Source organism: Indicator indicator, chromosome 4, assembly GCF_027791375.1.
Source record: "Indicator indicator isolate 239-I01 chromosome 4, UM_Iind_1.1, whole genome shotgun sequence".
In the NCBI taxonomy this organism is placed as follows: Eukaryota; Metazoa; Chordata; class Aves; order Piciformes; family Indicatoridae; genus Indicator; species Indicator indicator.
In genome coordinates, this window is record NC_072013.1 from 11,920,448 (window position 1) to 11,944,165 (window position 23,718).

Consider the following 23,718-nt stretch of genomic DNA (forward strand, 5'->3'; position numbering starts at 1 on the left):
TGGGACAGCAATGTGCCCTTGTGGCAAAGAGGGCATTAAGAGGAGTGTGTCCAGTGTTCAAGAGAGATTCTCCTCCCCCTCTACTCTGACCTGGTGAGACCTCACCAGGAATACTGCGTCCAGTTTTGTGCTCCCCAGTTCAAGAGGGACCGGGATCTACTCAAGAGAGTCCAACAGAGAGCTACCAGGATGATGAAGGGACTGGATCATGTGCCCTATGGGGAGAGGCTGAGAGACCTGGGGCTTTTTAGTCTGGTAGCCTGGAGAAAAGAAGACTAAATTTTTATAAATATCTGAGGGCTAGGTGTCAAGAGGGAGGGGACAGGCTCTGCTCAGTTGCACCCTGTAATAGGACAAGGGGTAATGGATATAAACAACAGCATAGGAAGTTCCACAAAGTCCCTGCTGGAGTGGGATATAGTAACTAAACTGAACACAGCAAACTTGCCCAACGAGACTCAGCAATAAGTTGCACTTAATCAAGTTAACTGCACCTAACAAAAGCTGCAGAGAACCCAGGGAGCTGCACTTCCTATCACTGTTCAGTTTTCCTACTGTAGGAACCTGTAGGAAAGGTTCCAGGCAAACTCTATTAGTAACTTGGTGATTGAAAGACTATGTCCCAAACTGTATTTTAAGGTGCTTCTCTGTAGAAAAAGAGACACTTCCCATCCTATCAGTAGCATATGAACTGTCGGAAAAATATAGAGACCCTCAAGTTTGTATTAAAAAAACAACCAAACAAAAAACCCCAAACAACATTATCAACAATCCAAAAGCCCCACAGCTGACTGAATGAAAGCCAGAGTTCAGAAAAGATACAGCTGCATCAATTTCAGAAGACTTGTTCCTGCAACCTTTATGGCTCATCTGCATTACTTAAAAAGATGCTACATTTAACAGATGAGAGCACCATTAAAAAAAAAAACCCTAAACCAAACCAACCAAACCAAAATAACCCAAACCACAATAAAAGAGTAGTGGTATGAGAAAAAAAAGAATGAAGCCAAGCCTAGAGAACAAAGTAAAAGAGAGAATGGATGTCTTCCCCACTTTAAAAAGGTTGTGACTTTAAATAAATTCATTTGAAGTACCACAAAAAGCTGAACACACAGCTATTGCAGTTTAGCTGACTTTATCAGGAATCTCTTTAGGCAAAAGAAGAAATCTTTTAGTACGGAAAACACCAACACAATCTACCACTGATTTGGCTTATTTTGTTTTTCATATACATATAGGATTGGATGTACTGAGTAAGCATTTAATTCCTTATGATGACTGAAGGCAGATAAGTAACAGTAGAGCAGAAATACAGGGCAATCACAAAGGCATACTTCTTAGTCCATAGGTACCAAGAGAGCAATTTGGCAATCTAATTTTTTTTTCAGCCAAAGGCAGTATCTTCGTATTAAAGCAACTATTTTAATTCACTGATTTTAATCGTTGGACTCTATTATATGATAAGGCATGAGTTCTGCAATTTAAATCATGCCCTATGCAAAGAAAGAATTCTTTTAGTTATGAACTGTCAGGTGACAACTCCACCTGACATCCTATAATTCTTGTCTTGAAATATCTAATGACTGGTCTTTTCCTGTTCATTTTCATCATAACACTCATGTATTTGTAGGCTTCATTTATATCCTCCTCTCATCTCAGTCTTCTGTTTTTCAGACTTCCTTGTTGCCCCTCATAGGGAAAGAGTTCCACAGCTCCAATCATCCTTTCTCTTCTGGCTTGTGTGTGCTATTTTAGATCAGGAAACAACACATAATAATGTGGATAGAAAACCAATATACATTCTTAATTTCACCCCTAGTGCTTAACATTGCCTCTGTGCAGCTTTTGGTGGGTTGCTGGGGTTTTGCACCTCCTGCCAAGGTTATTTAGATGCATCTGTGAGTTGTATCTAGTCAGAAAGACTCTAAGAGAACTAACTGCCAGTTCTTGAAAAGGTTTCAGAAAATTTGAATGTGTAGCAAAGAATAGTTAGGAAAGATGAAACCCAGACCAAGACATCAACTACCAACTTACGGAGGTAGGGAAACTGAGGGAACAGTAAGTCTGCTCTAATTCAGTCATCTAGCATCCAAGCAATGAACTAAAGAACACTAAAATCCAAGCAATGAATCTGACTGAACTGTACCAGGATTAGTTCCAGCAAAAGCACGAAGACTACAGTGCCTCTGAAAACAGTTCTGCTGGACACATGGAAACACATATCATCTTTTGCAGTCCCTCTATTTTTCCCTGGAGCAGACAATTCTTATTGAAGTCCGAGTCAAAAAGATGTCAGATGACACTTCAATCCTGAAATACTTCTTTAAATATTTTCTTGAACGTTCCTTGCACAAGCTAGCAGTTTAAATCAGTTTGTACCACGGACTACCTGTAGGTGGATGCAGCAGCAGCTTTGTTCAGTTCCAGAGAATAGCTGCTTTATTGCAGGGTTGAAGGTTTTGCTCCATCCTATTCTACATCAAAATACACAATACTGCATGGAATTATCTAAATAAAACCACCTGAGGTGAGCAGGAAGACAGCACAACAATACCTAACACCTCTTGAGCTCTACCACTTTGATAAGGAAACTATACAAAGTCCACAGACTCTAAACTGTGTGGACTTCAAATTCTCCAAACACAGAAGGTACCAGTGCAGGTGAAGGAAAATATCCAAAAGGTAACTACACATGATGCTCTCTGGATTTTCCCTGCAGTTTGAGGACAGTCTGGGAGAGATGCCCAAGTAAGCATCAGGTGAACATTTGGATGACAGATGGACAGAAGTCAAGCCGGTAGTCATCTCATCTGCAGTTAGGTTAAAGAGGTTATCACAGTAGATATTACCATATGTCCCACAGACAAGGAAGACGTTTACTAACACCTGGTACCAACCAGCTACGAAACGAGTTTTTTCAAGGTCCAGGAATGGTTTAGAAGAGATGCCAGGAATGTGTGGAGTCCAACAGCCTTCTATGTTAGCACATAAATAAGAATAGTCTTCTCCCTGAGCTTAATCACTCTGACCAGTAATTTAGTTCTTATTTCACATCCAGTCAGAATTCTCTCTGTTGCAACTTGTGTCCATTGCCCTTGGCCTTTCAGTGTACACTTCTGAGCAGAGATTGTCTCCGCCTTTTCTAGTATGTCTGGCATTTGAACTTCACAATCTGCCAGTCCCTCTCTCCACCTCAGTAAATCAGAGGACAAACTTGCTCCAGTCAGTAGATGAGAGAGCCAACAAGGAAATCTTAGTTCTACATGCCAGTCACAGTTCCAGCACTGCTACTGTATAAGGAAATATAGGAGAAATTCTCATATATATTAATCTTCCTGCTTTCTCTGTGATGAAGAAACATCAGCAGGTTCTAAGTGCAGCTCTTTGTAGCCTCAACCCTTTGTTATTTTATTACTTGAAGAATAGTACACCATAGCTGGGAGTCAGGATAAATGTTGAGATTTTAATCTGTAAGGATTGCAGACCACCAAGTTACCCTGCAAAAAAAGCCCTGTCCAGCATCAGAATACTCTTTGAGCTGAATTCTTTCTGGGGGATTTCTCTAAGTAGAAAACTGTGCAAAGAAACCATGCTTTATCTCCTGACCATGTGACACAAGGTTTTCTAAACAGCTTTTCCTTGTAATCTCTTCATAATCTGTTAGTCCAGCTCCTTGGTCCTCCCAAGCAATACAAAAAGCTACCTGTGGAAATTTAAAGCGTACCACGAGCTGCTTTGGTCTCTTACAATCACCAGGAAGGATGTCAGCTCTGTGGGCTGAATTTCAAAACTGGATAAGCAATCCAGCTTTTTATGAAAAGAAAAACAAACAAACCCAACCCAACCAACCAAGCAAAACAAAACCAAAAAACCCAATCAACAAAACAAACAAACAAAAAACCCCACCAACACAAAATCAAACCCATGTACCACACAGGAAAACTGACACCCTGCAAACAGATAATCTCACCTCCTCTATCAGGATTTAGAAAAAAAACAAAAATAGGACAGAAATAACTGAATAGGATACTGATCCTCATTGGTGGTAAAAACTGAGCATGGCTGATGTAAGCACATTTTAACTTATTTTTTTCTTTTCTTGCTTGCTGCATTTAATGATCACATTTGACAACAGGACAGGAAAAGAACACTATTTGGACATTTTGGCCTCTCTGGATAATGTACATGACCTAAAGTGAAAAAAAAAACCCCACAAAACTAAACTAAACCACACAAAAGAAAAAACAGAAGACCAAATCATACACTCAGTACCAGACAACTGCTTTCCAATAAATGTGCTAGAGGTCTGTTTATTTTGCTACTATGAGGCAGTTCTAGTATCCTTGTCTTTGTTAATGCCAGAGGAACACAAACTGTACTGTTCTAGAGCACAGAATGCATTACTTCATGCTTAAAGCAGATCTTCTGTCTCCCTGGCCAGAAGAACAGTGTACATCTGCCGCAATACCTGTCTAACATCATGGATAAACCAAATATGTGAGAAGACTACAGTAACATGACTGGAAAGAGGTCACTTACCTTTCTGTTTCCTGATAATCTTAAAAATTCTTTATACTCTAAATTAATCTGACCATTTGGAAGAAGGAACACAGCAGGAAAAAAAAGCCTTTGATGGTGCAAAGATACCTACCCTAGACAAAGGCCAATGACTCTATTTGTAAAACTTAAAGAATCAATATAAAAGTGACAAAAAAGGATAGACAAAGCAGGTGATATCCTGAGGCAACACCATGCCATAATGCAGGGCAGCATGGGCAAGTCTCTTACCTGAGCTGGTGAGCACACTCAGGGGACTGCTGGAGGACGTGAGTGCAGCGGTACCGCTGGGTGTATTCTGAGCTGCACTGGCTGCAGCTGCTAACGCAGCCAGGTTCTGTAACTGCATTGCATTCAGTCCTGCAACACAGTGAACAACGCACAGAGTTTCTCCTGTAACAGCCACCATCAACCAAGCTCCACAGGTCCAACGACACGAGCACAACAAACAGAGTAGTGGGAAGGAGCTTAGAAACAACAGACTTAACACTAGTTACTGATTTTTTTTTCCACACTCTGATTCCTTGTTGTAACTGAAAAAAATGAGTTTTTCTTTGCCCAGATAGATGAGTAAATGACCAGGTGGATACGATCTTAGGTGTATACTCTGGAGTGCAGAAATTTTCAGGAAGTGTTCTCTCCCGTCACAAAAGCATGGCAGCTTCAGCTGAGAGTTAAACCAGCATCTGACAGCAAATCTGCAAGCTAGAGAACTCATCTGACAACCAGGCCAACAACCTCCTCTTCTGTCATCTCCTTGTGCTCTCTTTGTAAGGGAACAGCTATAACTCAAGGAGGGCCCACACCCACACCTTTAGCCCACCAGTATCTGAGTATCAGCTAATGAGCCCCTGTCCCAGTCCTAACTGGAGTAACAATTAACATGAACTGCTATACTGTTTTTTCTGCTTAAAACAGGAAACCTAAACTGAAACACATGCATGGGTGCTTAGTTCAAAACACAATACTGCACATATGCACCTGTATGGATGAAAGCAAACACACGGAGAGAGCCATCCCTCTATTTCCATAAGGGAAGACAACCTTAAGTGCCAGAGGCAGGGGAGCTTGCCAGCATACAACTTACCTTGGGGATAGTGGTTAACTAAGATTAAGAAGGAACATCCACACTTCTAGCAGAGGATTTCTGTCCTTCCAAAGAAGTGGGTAAATTCAGGATTACTTTTTCAAATGAAGTTAATATGCCTACAACCTTTTGGCAACTTTCTCTACCCTCCTCCTCCTTTTTTTAGCACTGAATTTGTCTTCTGGTGGAAAAAAACTCACCTCCCATTGGGTGGAGGCTGCTCAATGTGTTCAGGTTCCCAGATGATGCAGCTGCTGTCTGCTGAAGGAGCTGCAAATAAAGCTAGACATTACACCAAAAAACAAAACAAGAGTGAGAGTGAGGGCTGGCTCCGCTTCGGGGAGAAAATGCATCACACCACAGCCAGAGCGCCGTCACAAAGGGAATTCCCACTGCCCATGCACCACATTGCAGCGAAGCGCAAGAGAACTCCCCTCACCCTACAGCCAGAGCACTACCAGAGTGTAAATCCACGCTGCCCACGCATCACACTGCAGGCAAAGCGACAGCACAACCCTTCCCTTGCTCAGTATCACCAATGCTGAGAGAAGTTTATGGCCTTCTAAAATTGAATTCACTGCACTTTACAAGGCAGTCAGGCACTGCAGGCCCTGAAGAGATGAAAAGAACCCAAATCGGAAACTCACTGCTAAGTACTGGGGTCCAAGCGTGTTGAGACCAGCCAGGTTTCCCCATACCGAGGCAGCACTGATCTGTTGCATTTGTTGCTGGAGTTGCTGAGCAATTCGTTTCTGCTCTTTGTCCTTCTGCGTGTCTGCAAATTTTACCACAATAGGAGAAGAGCAACCCTGCAAACAGCAATTCAAACAATTACATACTGGCTGTCCCCAGCAGTTACAAAAATACTGCATTAAGACCCAGTCATTGGACGCACTTCCCTCCCCCTCTCTCCACATACATACATATATTCAAACAGCACATTTCATCAAAGGTTCAAAATTTCATTTGCTTTTAATGCTATTTGGCATTTTGTCCACAGGTGCAGGCTATCTCAAGCTCTAAAAACAGGAGCACCATAAACACAGAGGTTCAGAAGTGGTATTTGCTAAGAAACACACACCGCACATATTCTTCTGTCTGCTTTCTAGTCCTCCGAACTCCACAATGACTGCCTGACAAACTACATCTTCTCCTGACACCCACTAACTTGTTTTACCTCCATGGTTTGTGCTTGGTGCATTGCTTTGATTGCTGTTTGTGCCATGGCTCTTGTTGTAAAAGTCACAAATGCACAACCTGGGGAAAGAACAAAAACGAACCAAGTCATTCACTACATCTGTAATTACTGGGATGAATAAAGAAATCAAAATGCCTTGGGGAGCGGAGTGGTGGAAGGGTGTAGAAATCACAGAAAGAGCTGAAATGCCACGTTGATTTGCAAAAGGCAGCAAGGCAGCATCTAGTGGAGACCCCTGAAGTGTCTGGAGAGCTTCCTGCTTACCTCGGCTCAGGCCATCTGGGCCCCGTAATATCCTGCACTCTTCAATCTGCCCAAAGGGGGAGAACATCACTCGGATATCATTTTCGTTGCACTTCTTGGATATCATCCCAATAAACAACTTCCTATCTTCTACTGCTAAGAAATTAAAAGACAAGAGTATTACCATGAAATATGCACTTCTAGATCTTATTTTGTCAAGTCCTCTCCATTAAATGCAGTTATTTCCCTCATATTTAGGGCAGGGGGTTGTCAAAACCAGATTCCAAATAATGTAATCTCTTCAGTTTAAGAGGATACATATGAGACACCTCAATGAACCTGAAGGATGCCTGTCTTATGTTGTTTTATGTTTAGATTTTGCTTCTTCTCCCTTGCAAGCCTGTGAACTGCAAGAACATAAGAAAAGATAGAAATATACCACATTGAGCACTTCACTGTGTGTCCTACATTTGGTTCCTGGTGACTGAGAGAAGACATGAATGTATTTATTTCATCCTCTGCTTTTTCTGTCTTTAAACTACAAACATACCTTAATGTATCTAAAGAAGCAAGTGAGCTGCAGAAAGCTTCTTTCTAGCCTCTTTATCATGCCAATCACTTAAATTTAGATCTGCCTATCTCCTCATGCTCCTGTCTCAATAGTGGAAGCAACAGCAGCTGTTAAAACAGAACAGTTTTAGTCCTGTTTTAGATTCCTTCATTCTGATCTGTACGAAAAGCATGAAAATGAAACCTCGGATCAGAATGGTATGTGCTACTGTATCTTGCCTCTAAATGCTCATGCTACCAGATAGATCAGAGCTGAAGAACACCTATCAGTGTACTGACTCTTTAAAAATAATACAGAAGGACATTTCTCTTAATATCTCAGTCAGTGATTACTAATATCAGTTAAAGGTCACTTAAGGGAGTGGGTAATTTCACATCCAGAACAGAACCTTTACCTCTCATTTTACCTATTTAAGGATGCTAATCACCTCAAAAATTCTTGCTTTTAAAGGATGAAGCAAATTCTGCAGAGTATCATTTGGAAAGATAAACCAGTTTGCAAATACAACATCCAGCACAATTTGAAACATTACATGATGAAGGCTGTAGCACAACGTGAAGCTTCAACAGAAAATCTTCTACTTAGTGCCACACTAAGGGGAAATCCACTTATGTGCTGCATCTTCTATGGTATTGAAGAGGAAAATCCCCAACTATTCCAGCTGATGTGAATTAAACTAATTCTTAAATATTAATGTTTTATCCAGTTCACTTCCAAGCTTTTAGAGCAGGAAGCTGCTTTCAAATCCCTTCTGCAGTCCACTTTAGTGAAAGAGACCCAGAATTCCTTTTACAAATGGCAAGTTAGAATACTTTAACTGATACTTTCTCTTCTGTATTTTCACCCACACCTTTTAGCACAAGCTATAAAACAGTCTCAGAACTGTCATCCTAAAATTCTACAGAATTTTTTCTTCTTTCCATCGTTTTCTCAGGATATTCATGTGTGTGTATAATGCAAATTTGATTTTAGAGAACCTGTTCTCATCTCCTCCCAACAATACTATGAAAGAATTCTCCTTAAAGATCATCTAGTCCCAACCCCTGTGCCATGGGCAGGGACACCTTCCACTAGAGCAGGTTGCTCAAGGCCCCATCCAACCTGGCCTTGAATATCCTGACAGGTAGGCCATCTACGACCTATCTGGACAGTCTGTTCCAGTGTCTCACCACCCTCACAGCAAAGCGCTATTCCTTATGTCTAATCTAAATCTACCCTCTTTCAGTTGAAAGCCACTGCCTTTTGTCCTATTGTAAAAAAGTCCCTCTCCAGCTTTCTCGTAGGTCCCCTTTAAGTGTTAAAAGGCCACAATAAAATCTCCCCAGAGCCCTCTCTTGTCCAGGCTGAATGGTCCCAACTCTTTCAGCCTGCCCTCACACAAGAGATGTTCCAGCCCTCAGATCATCTTCACAGGTGTGTTCTGGACTTGCTGCTCCTTACACTGAAGGCCCCAGAGCTGGACCCAGTACTGCAGCTGGGGTCTCAGGAGAGCCAAATACAGGGTGTTAATCTGTCCATACTGCTTTGGATGCAGCCCAGCATACAACTGGCTTTCTGAGCTGCAGATGCACGTTGCTGGGTCATGTTGAGCTTCTCATCAACCAACACCTTCAAGTCCTCCTTCACAGAGCTGTTCTCAATCCACTCACTATCCAGCTTGCAGTGTTCGGGCATGCCCTGACCCAGATGCCAGACCTCATGCTTGGCCTTGCTGGCCTTTGCACAGGCCTGCCTCTCTAGCTTGTTAAGGTCCCTCTGGATAACATCCCTTCCCTCTATGGTATCAGCCACAACACTGAGCTTGGTGTGATCTATAAACTTGCTGAGGATGCACTCAATCACACTGTTCATGTCCCCAACAAAGATTTAAACCACCTTAGTACAAAAAAGAACTCACTGGATGTTTCCCTAACTGACAACATGGTTCTACCACAAGCAGCAGCAGGTGGGAGACAATGAGTCACGGAATTTAGAGACATCACTTACATTACATACTACACTGAAAGCACAACGTTTTTGTGTGATTTTGTTTGATTGTTGGTTTTGTTTGATTTTTCTTTAAAAACATCAGGCGTCAATTCAAGAAGACTTCGTTAGAAACTGTTCAACTAAAGGAAAATCCTCAAGCTTCCCTATTAGCACAAATGATACCAAACTCAGATATTACGAAAGCTTACCATTACTCTTTTCACTGTCAGCTGGTTTCATCTGGATAGGATGGTGCATCTGAAATGAAGGAAGATTATTTAATCCTAGATGCATTCATTTTATACTACAAGAAATACATGCCCATAGGAATTGTGGAAGAAAGAAATGGTAGCCTAAACTGCCTCTATGGAGGTGCACATGTAACAATACATTTCTAGATGAAAGAAAAGTTTTCCTAATATGTCATCATTCCCCCTTAGAGAGTATTAACAGGAGCCATGCCCACCCACCTCACTACTATTAGTCTCCCAAATGCTTCATAATTCCCTTGAAATCTGTTATCATACAAATCTTGTAACAGTTTTGGGTTTTGTTTAGTTCTTTTAAAACATTATTTGAGGGCAAAATGACATAGGTTTATATCTCAGTGGTGCCAGAGCTCAGAAAAACAGGATAGCTCCAATAAAGCATGTATCTTCTCTTACCCCTGGGAGGATCTTCATGTTGTGAAGAGCGTTCTGTGCTTCTAGTGCAGCTTTACGGGTATAAAATGTAACAAAACAGCACCCTGCAACGAAACCAAATGTTAGTGGAGAAAGAACAGCCTGAATCTTGATGGGCTAGGGCTGTACAGAAATTTCAAAAGCGCAAAATATCTGACAAGTAGAAGAGGTTAGATGCTGAAATAGGCCGGTACTACTGACGGTGACTATTTAAAAAAGATTTCTAAGTGTAATAAAATAGGATCTACTCAGAACTGACCCAACACTGCTAATATGCCAAAGCAAAATTCAGATACATCTGCCAAATCATTGTTGGCTACTTCCACTATCAAACTCGATAACTATTTGCTAGTACCAAAACCTTCTCTGTGGTTTCACAGGAAATCAGATATTGCATCTAACTAAACTGCAAACCCAGGTACATCATTTCATTAGGATCTGATGTACTCAAGCTCGTATTTTATCTAAAACTGTGCCACATCCAGCAACATTCTGATCACTTCATAGCATCACAATGATGCTCTGGAGCAACACAGTATTAATTTGATGTTCTGCTTTGCAATTATAATCCGTTCTTTTCAAGCATCCTCATCATTTCAGGGCTCTAAAGAAAAGCTGGTGATTTTCCTCAGCTTAGCAAATGACAAGATGACAGTCCATGTATAATTAGACACAGAGACTTACAGAGCCTAAGCTTGCGTGCAAGCCTGGTCACACAGAGCTCCATCACATTGAGATGTTTGAACAGGCAAACAGCTAAGATTGTAACTATGTGAAAGCTGTTGAGACCTGAGATACCACATGGTGTGATGGTTTGAAACTCTTTTTAATTTTTCTTTGGACTCCACACTGCAGAGTTGCAGAAGCAAGAGACGTGGCAAGTACAGAAGTCTCACCTTTGCTTTGAGGAGGGTTTTGGCTCCTGTCCCTCAAGACATTGATTTCATAGACAGCACCATACTGTTCAAAAAGTTCTCTTAGATCCTTCTCACACCAGCTCCGTGGGACCTGACCCACAAACATCTTGATGGCATCTAGATCAGGTTGGTCTGGGTGATCCAGTGTGCCATTCATTTTCTTTGAGCTATGAAAAACATGAAGAAATTCCCGGTTTTTCTTTTCACAGATTCTAGACACATCATGCTTACAGCAAGATAATAAACATTCTACACATATAGAAATGTAAATTATTAAAACATACATATAAAGAAAGACTCTTGCGTACTCACAGTCCTGCATAGCAGAGAATACTCAGAAGCGTCATTGGCAAGAAACACTCTCTATGCAGCTGTTTAAAACCTCTCCTAACATTTGTTCTTACAACTTAGTCAGTATCTGGGATTCAGAATATAAATCTGTTGAGATGACTGAAAACTATCATTAGTTCAACCCCATACACTTCTCAGAAAAAGAAACCAGAAGAGAAAGAGCTAAACTCAGTCTACCCACAGGCCACAGGAATGAGCAGTGACTTCTATAAACGAGAGAGTAACATTTTTTTGGTTAGGATGTGACTATCTGGAATGGTTTCCTAGGGCAAATTTCCATCTTAAAACAGAGAAACAGGTACAAGTGAACAGATGACAAGTTTCATTCAAGGTTTACAAGATAATGGCTTTTTGTGAAACCAGGGAGCTTTCAGTCTTGCTATCAGTAACCACAGCCTAGTGTACCACAAGAGGTGTCTCTATAGAAAACTGACAGTAACAACTATTGTAGTTACAGTGATTAGTAGGTTAAAATTGCTGACCAGCCCCTGCATAATCTAAAAAGGACACAAGAAGTAGTGGAACAGTAACTACACAACAATTCCTTGCATCCCCAAACTCTCAGCTGAAGAATACAGGTAGCCTTCTTCCAGAGCAGTCAGCTCTCCTCATCTGTTTCTTTCCTTTAAAGACAGATTTTTTAAATGGCTTGTTAACTGCATGGTACACAGTAAAGAGTGTTCCTCTATCTGCAATCATATTCCATTTGGAATACAATTTAAATTAAAAGTTGGGGTTTCTTTTAAAAAAAAAGTATTTCCAAACCAGGCAATGTTTATTACATTTTTTTCCCCTCAGGCTGTTCTGAACCTAAGGGAAAACTGATGTTAGGATTGCTAATCATTTTATAGCTACATGAACAGACCTCAAAACCAACAAAACTTCTTCCTAGAAGGGAAGGGAACTATCATAAATCCTTTCATTGCTCTTTACCTTTCCACTCAGAAAGGGTCAGCACCTCTCCAAATAACCAAGGCAAACAATATTTCTTACAAAATGATAAACTACCTCTTTTCATTAAGTGTCTTTCCATTCCAGTTGAAAACAAACACAAATCATTTATCCTCTTCCAGGAACAGTTTTCAGCTCTGCCTTCTATGGCATGGGTAGCTTCAGAGCATAGCATGGCTCATATGAACTGGGCAACTCTTAACATGACCTCAACAGTATACAAGGAATCTTTCACTCCTCATTAAAATGTTTAGTCTGAAGTCATTAACAGGGAAGAACAGAAACTTCCCACACAGTTTTTTTTTAATTTAATTTTTATATCGGCACCTGTAGCATATTAGAAACAGTACTACCAAACAGCTTTATTCCTCCTTAGCCTCATCCCTAACATCATCAGATCATTTCTCCTGGTGTCCAAAATCCAGTATCAATTGTCAATGTCCACTATGATTTCTTCAAAAAAAACCCCAAACTGCAAGCTCTCCATTATCTCTTTTGTCTGCCCTCAAGGATAGTTCATCTGACAGCAGAGGCTTCAGAGACAGTAATTCCAGCTATTCTTTCTAGCTATCCTTTCAGTTACAAAAAGACACAGACAAAATACTTACACAGGGCTAGCATTCAAGGAGCAGTGATCCACCATCATCTCTGGGAGGAAATCCAACTTGAACGCAGCCATCACCTCCGTTTGAGACAAACCACTAACACTAAATGAGTGTATTGCCTAACCCCTAAAGGCTACTTCCAAAGGTCCTGCAGGTCTTAACACTCAGCCACACAAAAAACACTCAAACCACAGAAACAGAAGCTCAGGGAGACCAGCAATAGACACCACAGAAACAGGCTGGACTGGGAAAGAGACATGGAATCCCAGATTAAAAAGGGGATGTGACCATGTGAAGAGAGGCTCAGCTTAATACACAATGAAAACGCTGATGCACTCGGCTTGTTTTGTGCAATTTTCCCTGGCGAAGCAGTACTGAGAGCACTGTCAGATAAACAGAGTGTCAGATTCATGAAGATAGCAATGGGTAACAGAGCAGAAAGAATACAAACTCCAGTCTTTCCATCCCCAGCTAACTCCTTGCCTCCCAAAATGGCAGTCCAAGGCCTCAAGGTTCAGACAGACACTTCCCACATTGCCAATACTAAGGTGTAAAGTCATGAGGTTCCTTCACCATAACCATTTTCAATCACTGATTTTATTCTTTTCACCTTGCATACTATTTTTGACACTCCTAACTTCTAGGAAGAAAAATGCCAAGCAAAATGTTTCTCTGAAACTGCCAAAAGCTAAGAATACTTGATTATCCAAAAATTCCTTAAGTACCACAGAACATCAAAACCTACTCTTTTCACAGGAGTGTAACATACACTGTTCTGGAAACAGTACTTTGCCCTTCATGCATCTGTAAGTCCAGAGATATAGAGAGTCTATGGATGATAAAAACACTTGAGAACACCGATCAGAACACCTTAGCTGCTTCATCATTGAAAAAGGAATAACATGTTGAGCGAAGAACTGTGAGATGTGTTTATACAATACCCAAACTGATGTGGAGATAACCTGGATAACATGGGATGCACTGGGAGATGCAGAAATACTTGATTGCAGAGAGTGAGTGCTGCAGACACAGCTGGATGTGCCTGAGCACTCCATGGGGGATGATTTAAGTGAAGTCCAATGTAAGCGTTACATAAACGGTCAATACAACCACAGAATAAATTCCGAGAGCATCAAGGACCATGTCCTGGGGCAGATGTGATCAATTCTTTAATGCCTGTCAATGACTGCAACAAGTACCTACAGTTACTTAAACTGGCCAGGATATGTAGCTTGCTTTATGCTTGCACTGTTACAGCATGCCCATTTTTTCTTTCCCACAAGTAACCATTTCCAACCTCTGAAAAAAATAAAGAACATTTCCAATCTCCCTACAGTAAGGTTAAAAGGTTAAGAGAAGTTAAGCCTCATGATACAAAGACATATGCATGTTACTGCAAAATAAGAGGACATAAATTTAGCACACATCAGATATTCAACAGTAACTAAATTTCATGCATTTACCTCAAATGTTAAATTTAAGCAGCCTACTTTATGAAATTTTCTAAAGCAAGCCCACAGAGAGAAACACTTCAGATTTAGTGGAAGGAACCTCAGAAGATATGTTGAGGTTCTTGCCACTGTTCACATCAATCTATAGACCAACACTGTCTGGGCTTACCCATAGAGACCAGAATTAATTCCTCCTGGTCTTCCAGTCACCTTTAGTGTGTTAAAGCAGCCAGTAAATTACCCCAGCAGCCATGCTCACTGCAGGTTTGATGAAAGATGATGCTGGCAACAGATACTCTATAAAATAGGTTTTTAAAATATTGCCAAGATTGATCAGATCACTGAAGAAATCAGCGTGATTTGATCCTATGCCCACCCTTCTTCCATCTCTCTTCTCAAAAACCCAAGTCTTATCTGCTTGCTTCATTAATACAAAAGTGCAATGAGCTAGATAACCTGGAGTGCAACTATGTGATAGTGTAAATTCAGTCTACTGGCTTCAATTATCAGAACATCAGTCTTCTGCAGCTAACCTGCTACTGACTAGCTTTTCATTCTTGACATAGGACTAATTTCTCCTGTGATGTGCTCACCACATTTAACGAACAATGCTGCAAATATTTCATGCACTGTTTTGTACAATTTGGGGGAAAGGAGGAATCAATACTGAAATGGTTAATAAGTATCTGACGGTCTGTTAGTCTTAGACCAAATACCTCAGGGTACCATAATTCTGCAGCAATGACGGCAACTTCAGTGACAACACTCTAGTGTACAAACAGGTTTGCTTTAACATTATTTAGTTGAAGGGCATCAAGCTAGTGCAATTAAAAGACTTACCAACTTCACTTCTCAAAATATCAGAAAGAGCAGAAAAAAGATGGTATTTTGCTACTGCACAGAAATAAGAAGAATTAAGTGAGGAAGTAGTATTTCTTTGCAATTACGAAAAACAAAGTCATCCTGGCCATTGTTCATAATAAGAAAGAAAAATAAGAGAGCTAAACACACTTATTTTTTGCTCAGATGTCAAATTCCTGCAGGCTTCCATTCTTTGACCATTTCCATTCAAAGGACAATAGAAACAATGACTGAAATTCCAAGCTCTGTGGACTGTAGCTACACATTTAAACATGCTGCTAATCTGACAACATGAACATTAAAAATTTTCTACATGCTACAGATTAAATCTCACTCTTTTATGCCTCTGAAGCCCTAGATCATGCTGCAGAGTATGTCGCTCTATGCTTCTCAGAAATTGCAAAGTATAAATGCTAGAAATTTTCCTTTCATTTTTAAGTTTACAGAATTAGGTCATATCCTGGGGCACAAAACCTAAAAGAAAACAAACAAAAATCACAACAAAATAAAAACCTACAAACCAAAATGCTCCTGTGGTACTTTCTTTCCTAAGAAAGCCTTGTTCATTTCGATGAGCAATTGTTCATTGAAAGCTGAAGGTATACCATCCATCTTCTATTTCACAGTCTGAACCTGGGACAACACATACAACTATGAAGCTGAGGGACTACTGGCATGGCAAGAGCCAACTATGAGAAAGGATGCAGGCTACAGGGAAATCAGACAGTGTGAGGCTTTGAAGGAGACAGGTCCTAGAATAAACTTCCCCTTGTATTATATATGCATATACAGATCCCTACAGCCTTGCTGAATTGCAGTTTTGTTTTTAAACAGACACTCCTAAGTTACATGCATCAAAACACAGCAACTACTTGTCAGTATGTTGTTGTTTGATTATTTATCATGTAAGCATGTGGTCAGAAGGCTTTTGCCTATGGTGAAATCCAAACTGTCTTTCCACACCTCACTGGGTACAAGAAGCTCCTTACCTAGTTGCCAAAACAGCAGTTTCTTCCTCTGCCAATCTCTGTGACAGCTATCCATCACGGGTACACACAAAATTTCTCAGCACCCTATGACAACGAGGAATAAGCTAGCTGATACCCTCCAAAGATCCCTGGTCTGAGAGCACTCAAATATTTCTGCATTATTCTGAGGTATATCACAGCTATTATCTCCAGAATCTGTATCTTTTGTTTGTTTGTTTTCAACACAAAGCAGAAACTTCAAAGAGCTTCCAATATTAGAGTTCCAAATAGTGCCACTTACAGAGTGACAGACAACTTTAGCTGGCATTTATCTGGACTCTTCCCATGGCAGCCAGTATCTGCCCACTGTGTTTCTAAGGAGGGCACCTGCACAGCATTAGGGTAACAGTCTGCCATGTTAGCACAGTGAAACAAATGAAGATGTCCATGTAAGTAAAATAATAAAAATAAACTATTTTCCTAGAAACTCCATCTTCTCTTTGGTATTTAATTATCTCCCTATTTAATTATCTCCTTATACCTGTTCCCCAATGACACAAACACTTCCACTGATCTTCACAAAAACAGAACAAGAGAGGTACTTGGATTATTGTCTTTACTTAAAGTGTAAGACATTTTCTTTTGTTAGTTTTAGACTTAAACTTTGTGCAGTTCCCAGTTGTGACCTGCAGAACAATGATCTGAAATGTGTATTACATTTCTGTCTTTCGCAGCTACATTTTATTTTGCTATTTCCTTTTTTTTTTTTTTTTTTTTAGACTAAGGGAATGGAGATTGTAGAAACAAAAACCAGCATTATCAGCTATTGGTAGCAGTGATTAAGAAAAAAAAAAAAACAAAACACAAGCAACCAAACCCCACAACAAATTAAAGCTTCCTGTGATGCAAACGATAGTAGAAGCCTGGCTGAGAAGATCCTACATGAAACACACTAACATGAAGCAAGTAAGTAGATGAACAGACTTTCAAATGACCAAATCATGAATTTGGAGCAATTAACGCATAACAATCCTTTAGAGCATCCTTACTTGCAGAACAGGTAACAAATTTTAACACAGGCTCTCTAGAATAATTAATTTGGGCAAACCATAGAGACCGAGTAATTATCATGCATTTATCCTCTTTGCAAGACATTTTACCATTAATAATTGCTATGACGAGGAAGCATTGCTGTATGAAGCCCAGGGCAATTGCTTTTAAAGCAGAATGCCTGTAAGTTTCTTCCCCGTATTCAAGAGGGCACAGAAATGATAAAAATAACAACAAAACTGAAAGATTTAATCCTTTTATCCTTAGCTGCAGGTTGTGGGTTGGGTTTTTTCTGGTAAGCAGATGTAAAATCTCTGTTTCAGCTACTGCTTAAGCTCTACAGGAAGGCATAAGAAAATATCAGTTAAAAATTACTAGTTTTTCAAACATTTGCCACCATGCCAGCAGACACAGTCTGGGAAGCACTTGTGAGTTTTCATCATCACAGTGCTAGAAGACAACAATGGTTGTATTTTGTGACAGACAAACTGTGGAAATCTTAAGTACCTAAGGGAGATCTGAAACACCCACAGACACTTATGGCATTACAGACAAAAAAATTCTTGGTAAACTAGGAAAAGTGGGCTGGTCACAACAATGGTAAAAGGAAATAAACGCAGCAGTATGACACACAACAGGAGACAAGGCAGGAAATGACAGTGTAAGAAGTGAGAACATGTATTTCTATCCTGTGAAACAAACAGAAGTACCAAAAGATGACAGGATGGAACATATAAAGCAGCCACAAGGTTTCCTCCCCTTTTTGTTTTATTGACTGAATTCAGACCATGAGACACACAGAAAGTATGGATGATAAATCACACTTGCACTTCAACACTTACATCTTCGGTAAAAGAGAGTAAGAACACAAAATAAGTTCCATTTCATGACTTATTTTCAGCAACCAGAAACTTGATGATTACTTTGCTACCTAAGTAATCTGGTGCTTTTGTTACTTAGGTAATCCAAATCTATTGATTCTGAACCTGTGTTTCATAATTGGCAGGATCTCAGGAGTTTGAAAAAGCAGGTCTAATCACAGATTAGTCTGTCTCAAGACAAACTCTTCAGATAAACCCACAAATATAATGACCAGTATTTCCTCTTTCCTATCTTCTGTAGGAAGATAGCAGTAAAGAAGCAAGAAAGCAAAGTACAGAGCACCAGTAGTTTAGGAAAGCAGCTAAGTGTTTCGCAGCACCTGCAACGCATGGAGACCAATGCCCTCAAACTGGTACTTCTAAACACAGAGGTCAGTCATCAATTCTCTGAAAATCACTTGAAAATAAAGCTGTTCTTGGATTTCTTAATCCAACTTTAGCTTTTTCTACCCTTGATGAGTAACATATGGAGAGACGATATCCTGCACTTCAGAGCAATTTGGTTTTCTTTCTGATATAGACAGGACTAAAACCTAAGGTATTCATGAAAGCTATAGTAAATGTCTGACCACAGTATAAAATAAGTGTTTTCTCAGGACAGTATCAAAACTTAGCTCTCCTTGGCTGTCTACAGACTAAAGCACACATTAAATACTTCTACCATAGCAGAGATGATTCATCAGAAGAGCAACAATCACCATGCTTGGAGCAGGACAGTGCTACTTAACACAGCAGTTAGAGGTCAGCTGTCCTCAGAAGTGAATGAAGCTCTGAAGGTACACAGTTAGAGGCAGTCTGGTCTTTTGGTACTCTTCTGACAACACAGTAAATCATTCCATCTTGCTATACCAGAGAAATAACTTGTCACAAAAGAGTTTATCAAGTTGTCAGGCTGACTTTGTCTACCCTGCAGTCAAACCACCATGAGAATCAAGCATAACCAAAGGACACAGGACTGCTCAGCTGGAAACTGCACAGGAGAGGAAGGAGAGGACCTGTCTCAGATGTCTCATGAAATTACACCTTTACTGGACTTCAAGCATTAAGAAAACTGCACTAGAACATCCTTGCACACCAGGCTATGTTCCTGTCCTGCTGCACAGAGTCAGATTTGTCTCAGATGCCAGGAAGCTGTGCCACTAATACTGACCTTTAGAGTTCTGTGCACTACTACAGATCGGTTCTCGCCAAGAGATTGCTGTGAAGACACATTTCCACTTCTTAGTTATGTTTCTGAAGTTATTAAATTATAGATGGTACTAAGAATTCTATTGACTCGTACTCACAGTCCTATGTTACTAACACTCCCAGACCCCTTTAGCACTAAGGCAGGAAACTGGGAAGAGTTTAAGGTTCAGGGAGCACTGCTCGCTGCAGTATAAAATGATTACTTTCATCACTTGAAAGTAAAAACAGCTACTCTCTTAAACCTCTGAAAGGAATCCCCAATATGCAAATAAAAGATACAAACTGGTGCATACCTGCAGCTATACACCTTCCTCTAGTCGTTCCAGTCTTCAGTCTAAAAGATAAAGAAAAAACAGACATTGAGTACTCCACAGTTAAATCAGATAATAACCATGATTACAACATTAATTCCATCTTGTACAATACTGAGGATGTGAAAGCAAAGCATGTTTCCAAGAAAAGAAGTCATCAACAGGTGGTAACAACCGTCTTTAGACTCAAAAATGAAGTTGCACATTTCAAAGGTTGCAAAAGAAAGGATGGCAAACACAACATGGCTAAAAACAGGAGCCCTGTAGCTTCCTGCTATCATTTGGTGGGCTTATCCTATCTGTCCAGCTTTTTGGCTCTCACGGCAGAAGCAGTTACCAACAGCAGTACCCACAATCCTAAACTCAGAATCACAGAATCAATACAGTTGGAAAAGGCCTCAAGGATCATCAAGTCCAACCTGTCACCCAAGACCTCATGACTACTAAACCATGTCACCAAGTGCCACGTCCAATCCCCTCTTGAATAGCCCCAGGGATGGTGACTCCACCACCTCCCCTGGGCAGCACATTCCAACAGCTAACAACTATCTCCATGAAGAACTTTCTCCTCACCTCGAGCCTAAACTTCCCCTGACACAGCCTGAGACTGTGTCCTCTTGTTCTGGTGCTGATTGCCTGGGAGAAGAGACCAACCCCCACCTGAATACAACCTCCCTTCAGGTAGTTGTAGACAGCAATGAGGTCACCCCTGAGCCTCTTCTTCTCCAGGCTGAACAATCCCAGTTCCTTCAGCCTCTCCTCATAGGGCTTGTGCTCAAGGCCTCTCACCAGCCTCACTGCCCTTCTCTGGACACATTCAAGTATCTCAATATCCTTCTTAAATTGAGGGGCCCAGAACTGGACACAGTACTCGAGGTGTGGTCTAACCAGTGCTGAGCACAGGGCAGAATGACTTCCCTGTTCCTGCTGGCCACACTATTTCTGATGCAGGCCAGGATGCCATTGGCCTTCTTGGCCACCTGGGCACACTGCTGGCTCATGTTCAGCTGGCTGTCAATCAGTACCCCAGACTCCTACATTACATTCTTTGGACAGCTGTAGTACTAACAGATGACAATGAACCAGCAGATGGGAACTGTAATATAAAACAGTACAGACAGAAATGTATGAAAAAGCTCTGAATTAGGGAACACAAAGAACTACCAATATAAGACAACAAAATAAAGTTATTTCTACATCTTGAGCAAATCACCAACAAGGCACCACACACTTTCTATGCTAGCACTTCATAAGTAGAGGATGCTCATCTGAGATTGAAGGTTCTCTTCTTGCAGATTCAGTAACTGACCCATGACACAAGGTAGCACATATTTCAAAATACGCTTTTAATTTTTTCATTTCTTGATTTTTAATCTAATAATTTCTTCTCTGCTTCCTCCTAGGTTATTTTGCAGAACTCCATTCAAGACAGACTAGCAGCATTTTACGTAAAATCCATCTACTTATCTGTAGATACCAAGCCAAAGAATGCATCCATCTGCCAGGAAGAATTATTCAAGGCTATTTCAGTTTCCACACTTCCACTGCTTCACAGTCTTCTTCATAACCTCTGTTCTGTATTCTTTGAGAAGTTCTTCTAACTTGTCTTGTAATACACACGTGGTTAGTTATTGCATGTACTCATGCCCTCTTTTCCAGAGAGAGCTCTTGAGAAAATTTATTGTTATTTTGTTGTAATTTTCAATTCTTTCATTTTCTTCCTAATTTGTTCAATTGATTTAACAAGATACTATGCCCTCTAAAGGAAGATAGAATCCTAAACACAATTACAGAAACCAATTTTCTGTAATATCTGTTAAGAACAATAAAAATCAATCCATGAACCCTGAGAAACACAACTCAGTTCTCTGAAATGTGTATTTATTTAAAAAAATCACAGTAACATTATGAAGCTCCAACTAGTGATTCAAGCACATATTGTTACCTGAGGACACCTCCTTCCACTTCACCCATACGGCATTGGTTTTTTTTTAAGTTTAACTAAAGAATATTCATTTATGACTAAAAAGAAAAAAAAAAAAAAGTCTCATCTCTGCTAGCAGACCCGGCTTCAAAAAAATCATAACAAAATTTTTGTCTTCTTCCTTCTAACTCAATCTGGCATATATTTAAACTCCACGGAAGCTGTCATAAATGCTAAGTTATATTTCTGCAATATACAGCTTTCAAAAAAAAAAACTGAACTACACAGCTCACTGCTTGTGTAAATGAATACAAGTAAACGACGTGTTAATGTTAAAAGGAAAATCTTCCCTTCATACCTGTAACTATGTGGCACTCTACAGAATTAATTTAAAAACTTCAAAGGAACCAGAAGTACAGCTAACATAGCCAGAGGAACCCAAAATTCTTGGATACCTTTGGGAAAAAATACACACCTCACTGAATCAAAGGCAACACTCCAGACAATAAAAACTTTAAAAAGCAAGCAGCAGATCTGACAAACACCTGTAGAAAGCCTGGGAGAACACTCTTAAATCATTAATATTTCTCAAACCAAAATTGTCATGGTATAATTGATTTAATTGCATTCTGAATATAAGTACACCAAATAGTTTCCCCTGATTTGTACATCAGACAATACTGACCCAAAGGCCAAAGACTCTGACATTTGGATTTCTTCTCAGAAGAAATCAGGCCTTGGCTACCTCTGCTAAAGGCACATACACAGCCAACACACTGCTAGCAATACTTGCAGCACTGCAACTTCTGTACTGAACTGACATGGCAGTGAGCTCCTGTACAAATCACAGACTGACCCCAGCTCAACATCAGACATGAACTGATTTCATAGCTGTGCGAGCATTGGTTATTAGTGAGGACAGCAAAACAATTAACAGATTTGAAGCAGGACACCGTGCCACAGCTTTTGCAAGGGAGTTTTCTCCTGAATTGCCCCAGCTGAAGCGCTACATTTGAGTACAAATGTCACTTCCGCTTCTTCTGTCCAGTACTGGGCGAACTATGACACCGCTTGAGAATTCTATGTACAAAAATGAAGGTTTAACACTTAAATTTAATCTTTTTCCCTGCCAGATCCAAGGGTGGTAACATTCACTCTTGCTGACAAACAAACAGTTGTAACTTCTGCTGTGCAATATAATATAAATAGAACTGCAGCTGGTAATGAGAACAAGTGGCTCTAGCCACTAAGTACTAGACAATGGATATGAGCCCAATAAATCTAGTGAGACTGCTCTGACGCTTGGTTGCAGACCTTCAGTCTCACCAGGCCCATATATAAAAGAACACAGGGTCATTTAATGGATTCTGATCAATGACATTACTGTCACAGTCAGCACTTCTCTAGACCAGTTAGTTCCGATTTCTCATTACACTTTCCAGGAACTAATGTTTGTGCAAAGTCAAGATTACCACTGACAATTAAAGAGGCCAACAGTTAAAACAGATCACATCACTAACCTCAGATACATCCTGGCACCAACAGCCTCTCATACAAGCCTACATTCTGCCTGAACTCACTGCAGAATGATGTACTTAAGTACTAACATGGTCAATAACAAAAACTCAGAAATATAAAAATAGTTATTTCCCTGGAGGAAGGGCAGGAGGAAGATAGCAGTGCACCACAGAATGAAGAAGCAAGGGTGCTAGGTAAGTCAGAGGATGAATATAGAAGCCCATAGAAACCAAAGTTTCATATACTGGAGAGATCAGGCCACAATCTGCAGAAAGGGTGTCACTGTCTAGGAAATGTTCTTTATGAGACACCAAGACAATAGAGACAGTGAAAACAAACTACCCTAGAGCCAAACTCTCACCAAGGAAGCAGCCACTTTCTTACTTAAGAAATGCCCTTCTGCCACTGCAACCTTTACACCACCCAAACCTCTCA

General features: G+C 40.3%; 1 protein-coding gene across 4 annotated transcripts in view; it reads right to left on the bottom strand.

Moving 5' to 3' along the window:
* Nucleotides 1-23,718, bottom strand: part of CELF1 (CUGBP Elav-like family member 1) — a 46,997-nt gene that overhangs the window by 10,116 nt on the left and 13,163 nt on the right. Inside the window, exons 2-10 of one of the 4 annotated variants that reach the window (XM_054400127.1) lie at nucleotides 19,824-19,864; nucleotides 11,204-11,391; nucleotides 10,290-10,372; nucleotides 9,834-9,882; nucleotides 7,107-7,238; nucleotides 6,822-6,901; nucleotides 6,292-6,453; nucleotides 5,845-5,914; nucleotides 4,789-4,917 (exon numbers count right to left, since the gene is read on the bottom strand). In XM_054400127.1, the coding sequence (XP_054256102.1) occupies nucleotides 4,789-4,917; nucleotides 5,845-5,914; nucleotides 6,292-6,453; nucleotides 6,822-6,901; nucleotides 7,107-7,238; nucleotides 9,834-9,882; nucleotides 10,290-10,372; nucleotides 11,204-11,381 (883 nt within the window). In that variant the 5' untranslated portion in view covers nucleotides 11,382-11,391; nucleotides 19,824-19,864. Of the gene's footprint in view, nucleotides 1-4,788; nucleotides 4,918-5,844; nucleotides 5,927-6,291; nucleotides 6,454-6,821; nucleotides 6,902-7,106; nucleotides 7,242-9,833; nucleotides 9,883-10,289; nucleotides 10,373-11,203; nucleotides 11,392-13,134; nucleotides 13,206-19,823; nucleotides 19,865-23,718 lie in introns of those variants that run through there. The other 3 variants (XM_054400129.1, XM_054400128.1, XM_054400126.1) reach the window with 3 other exon arrangements.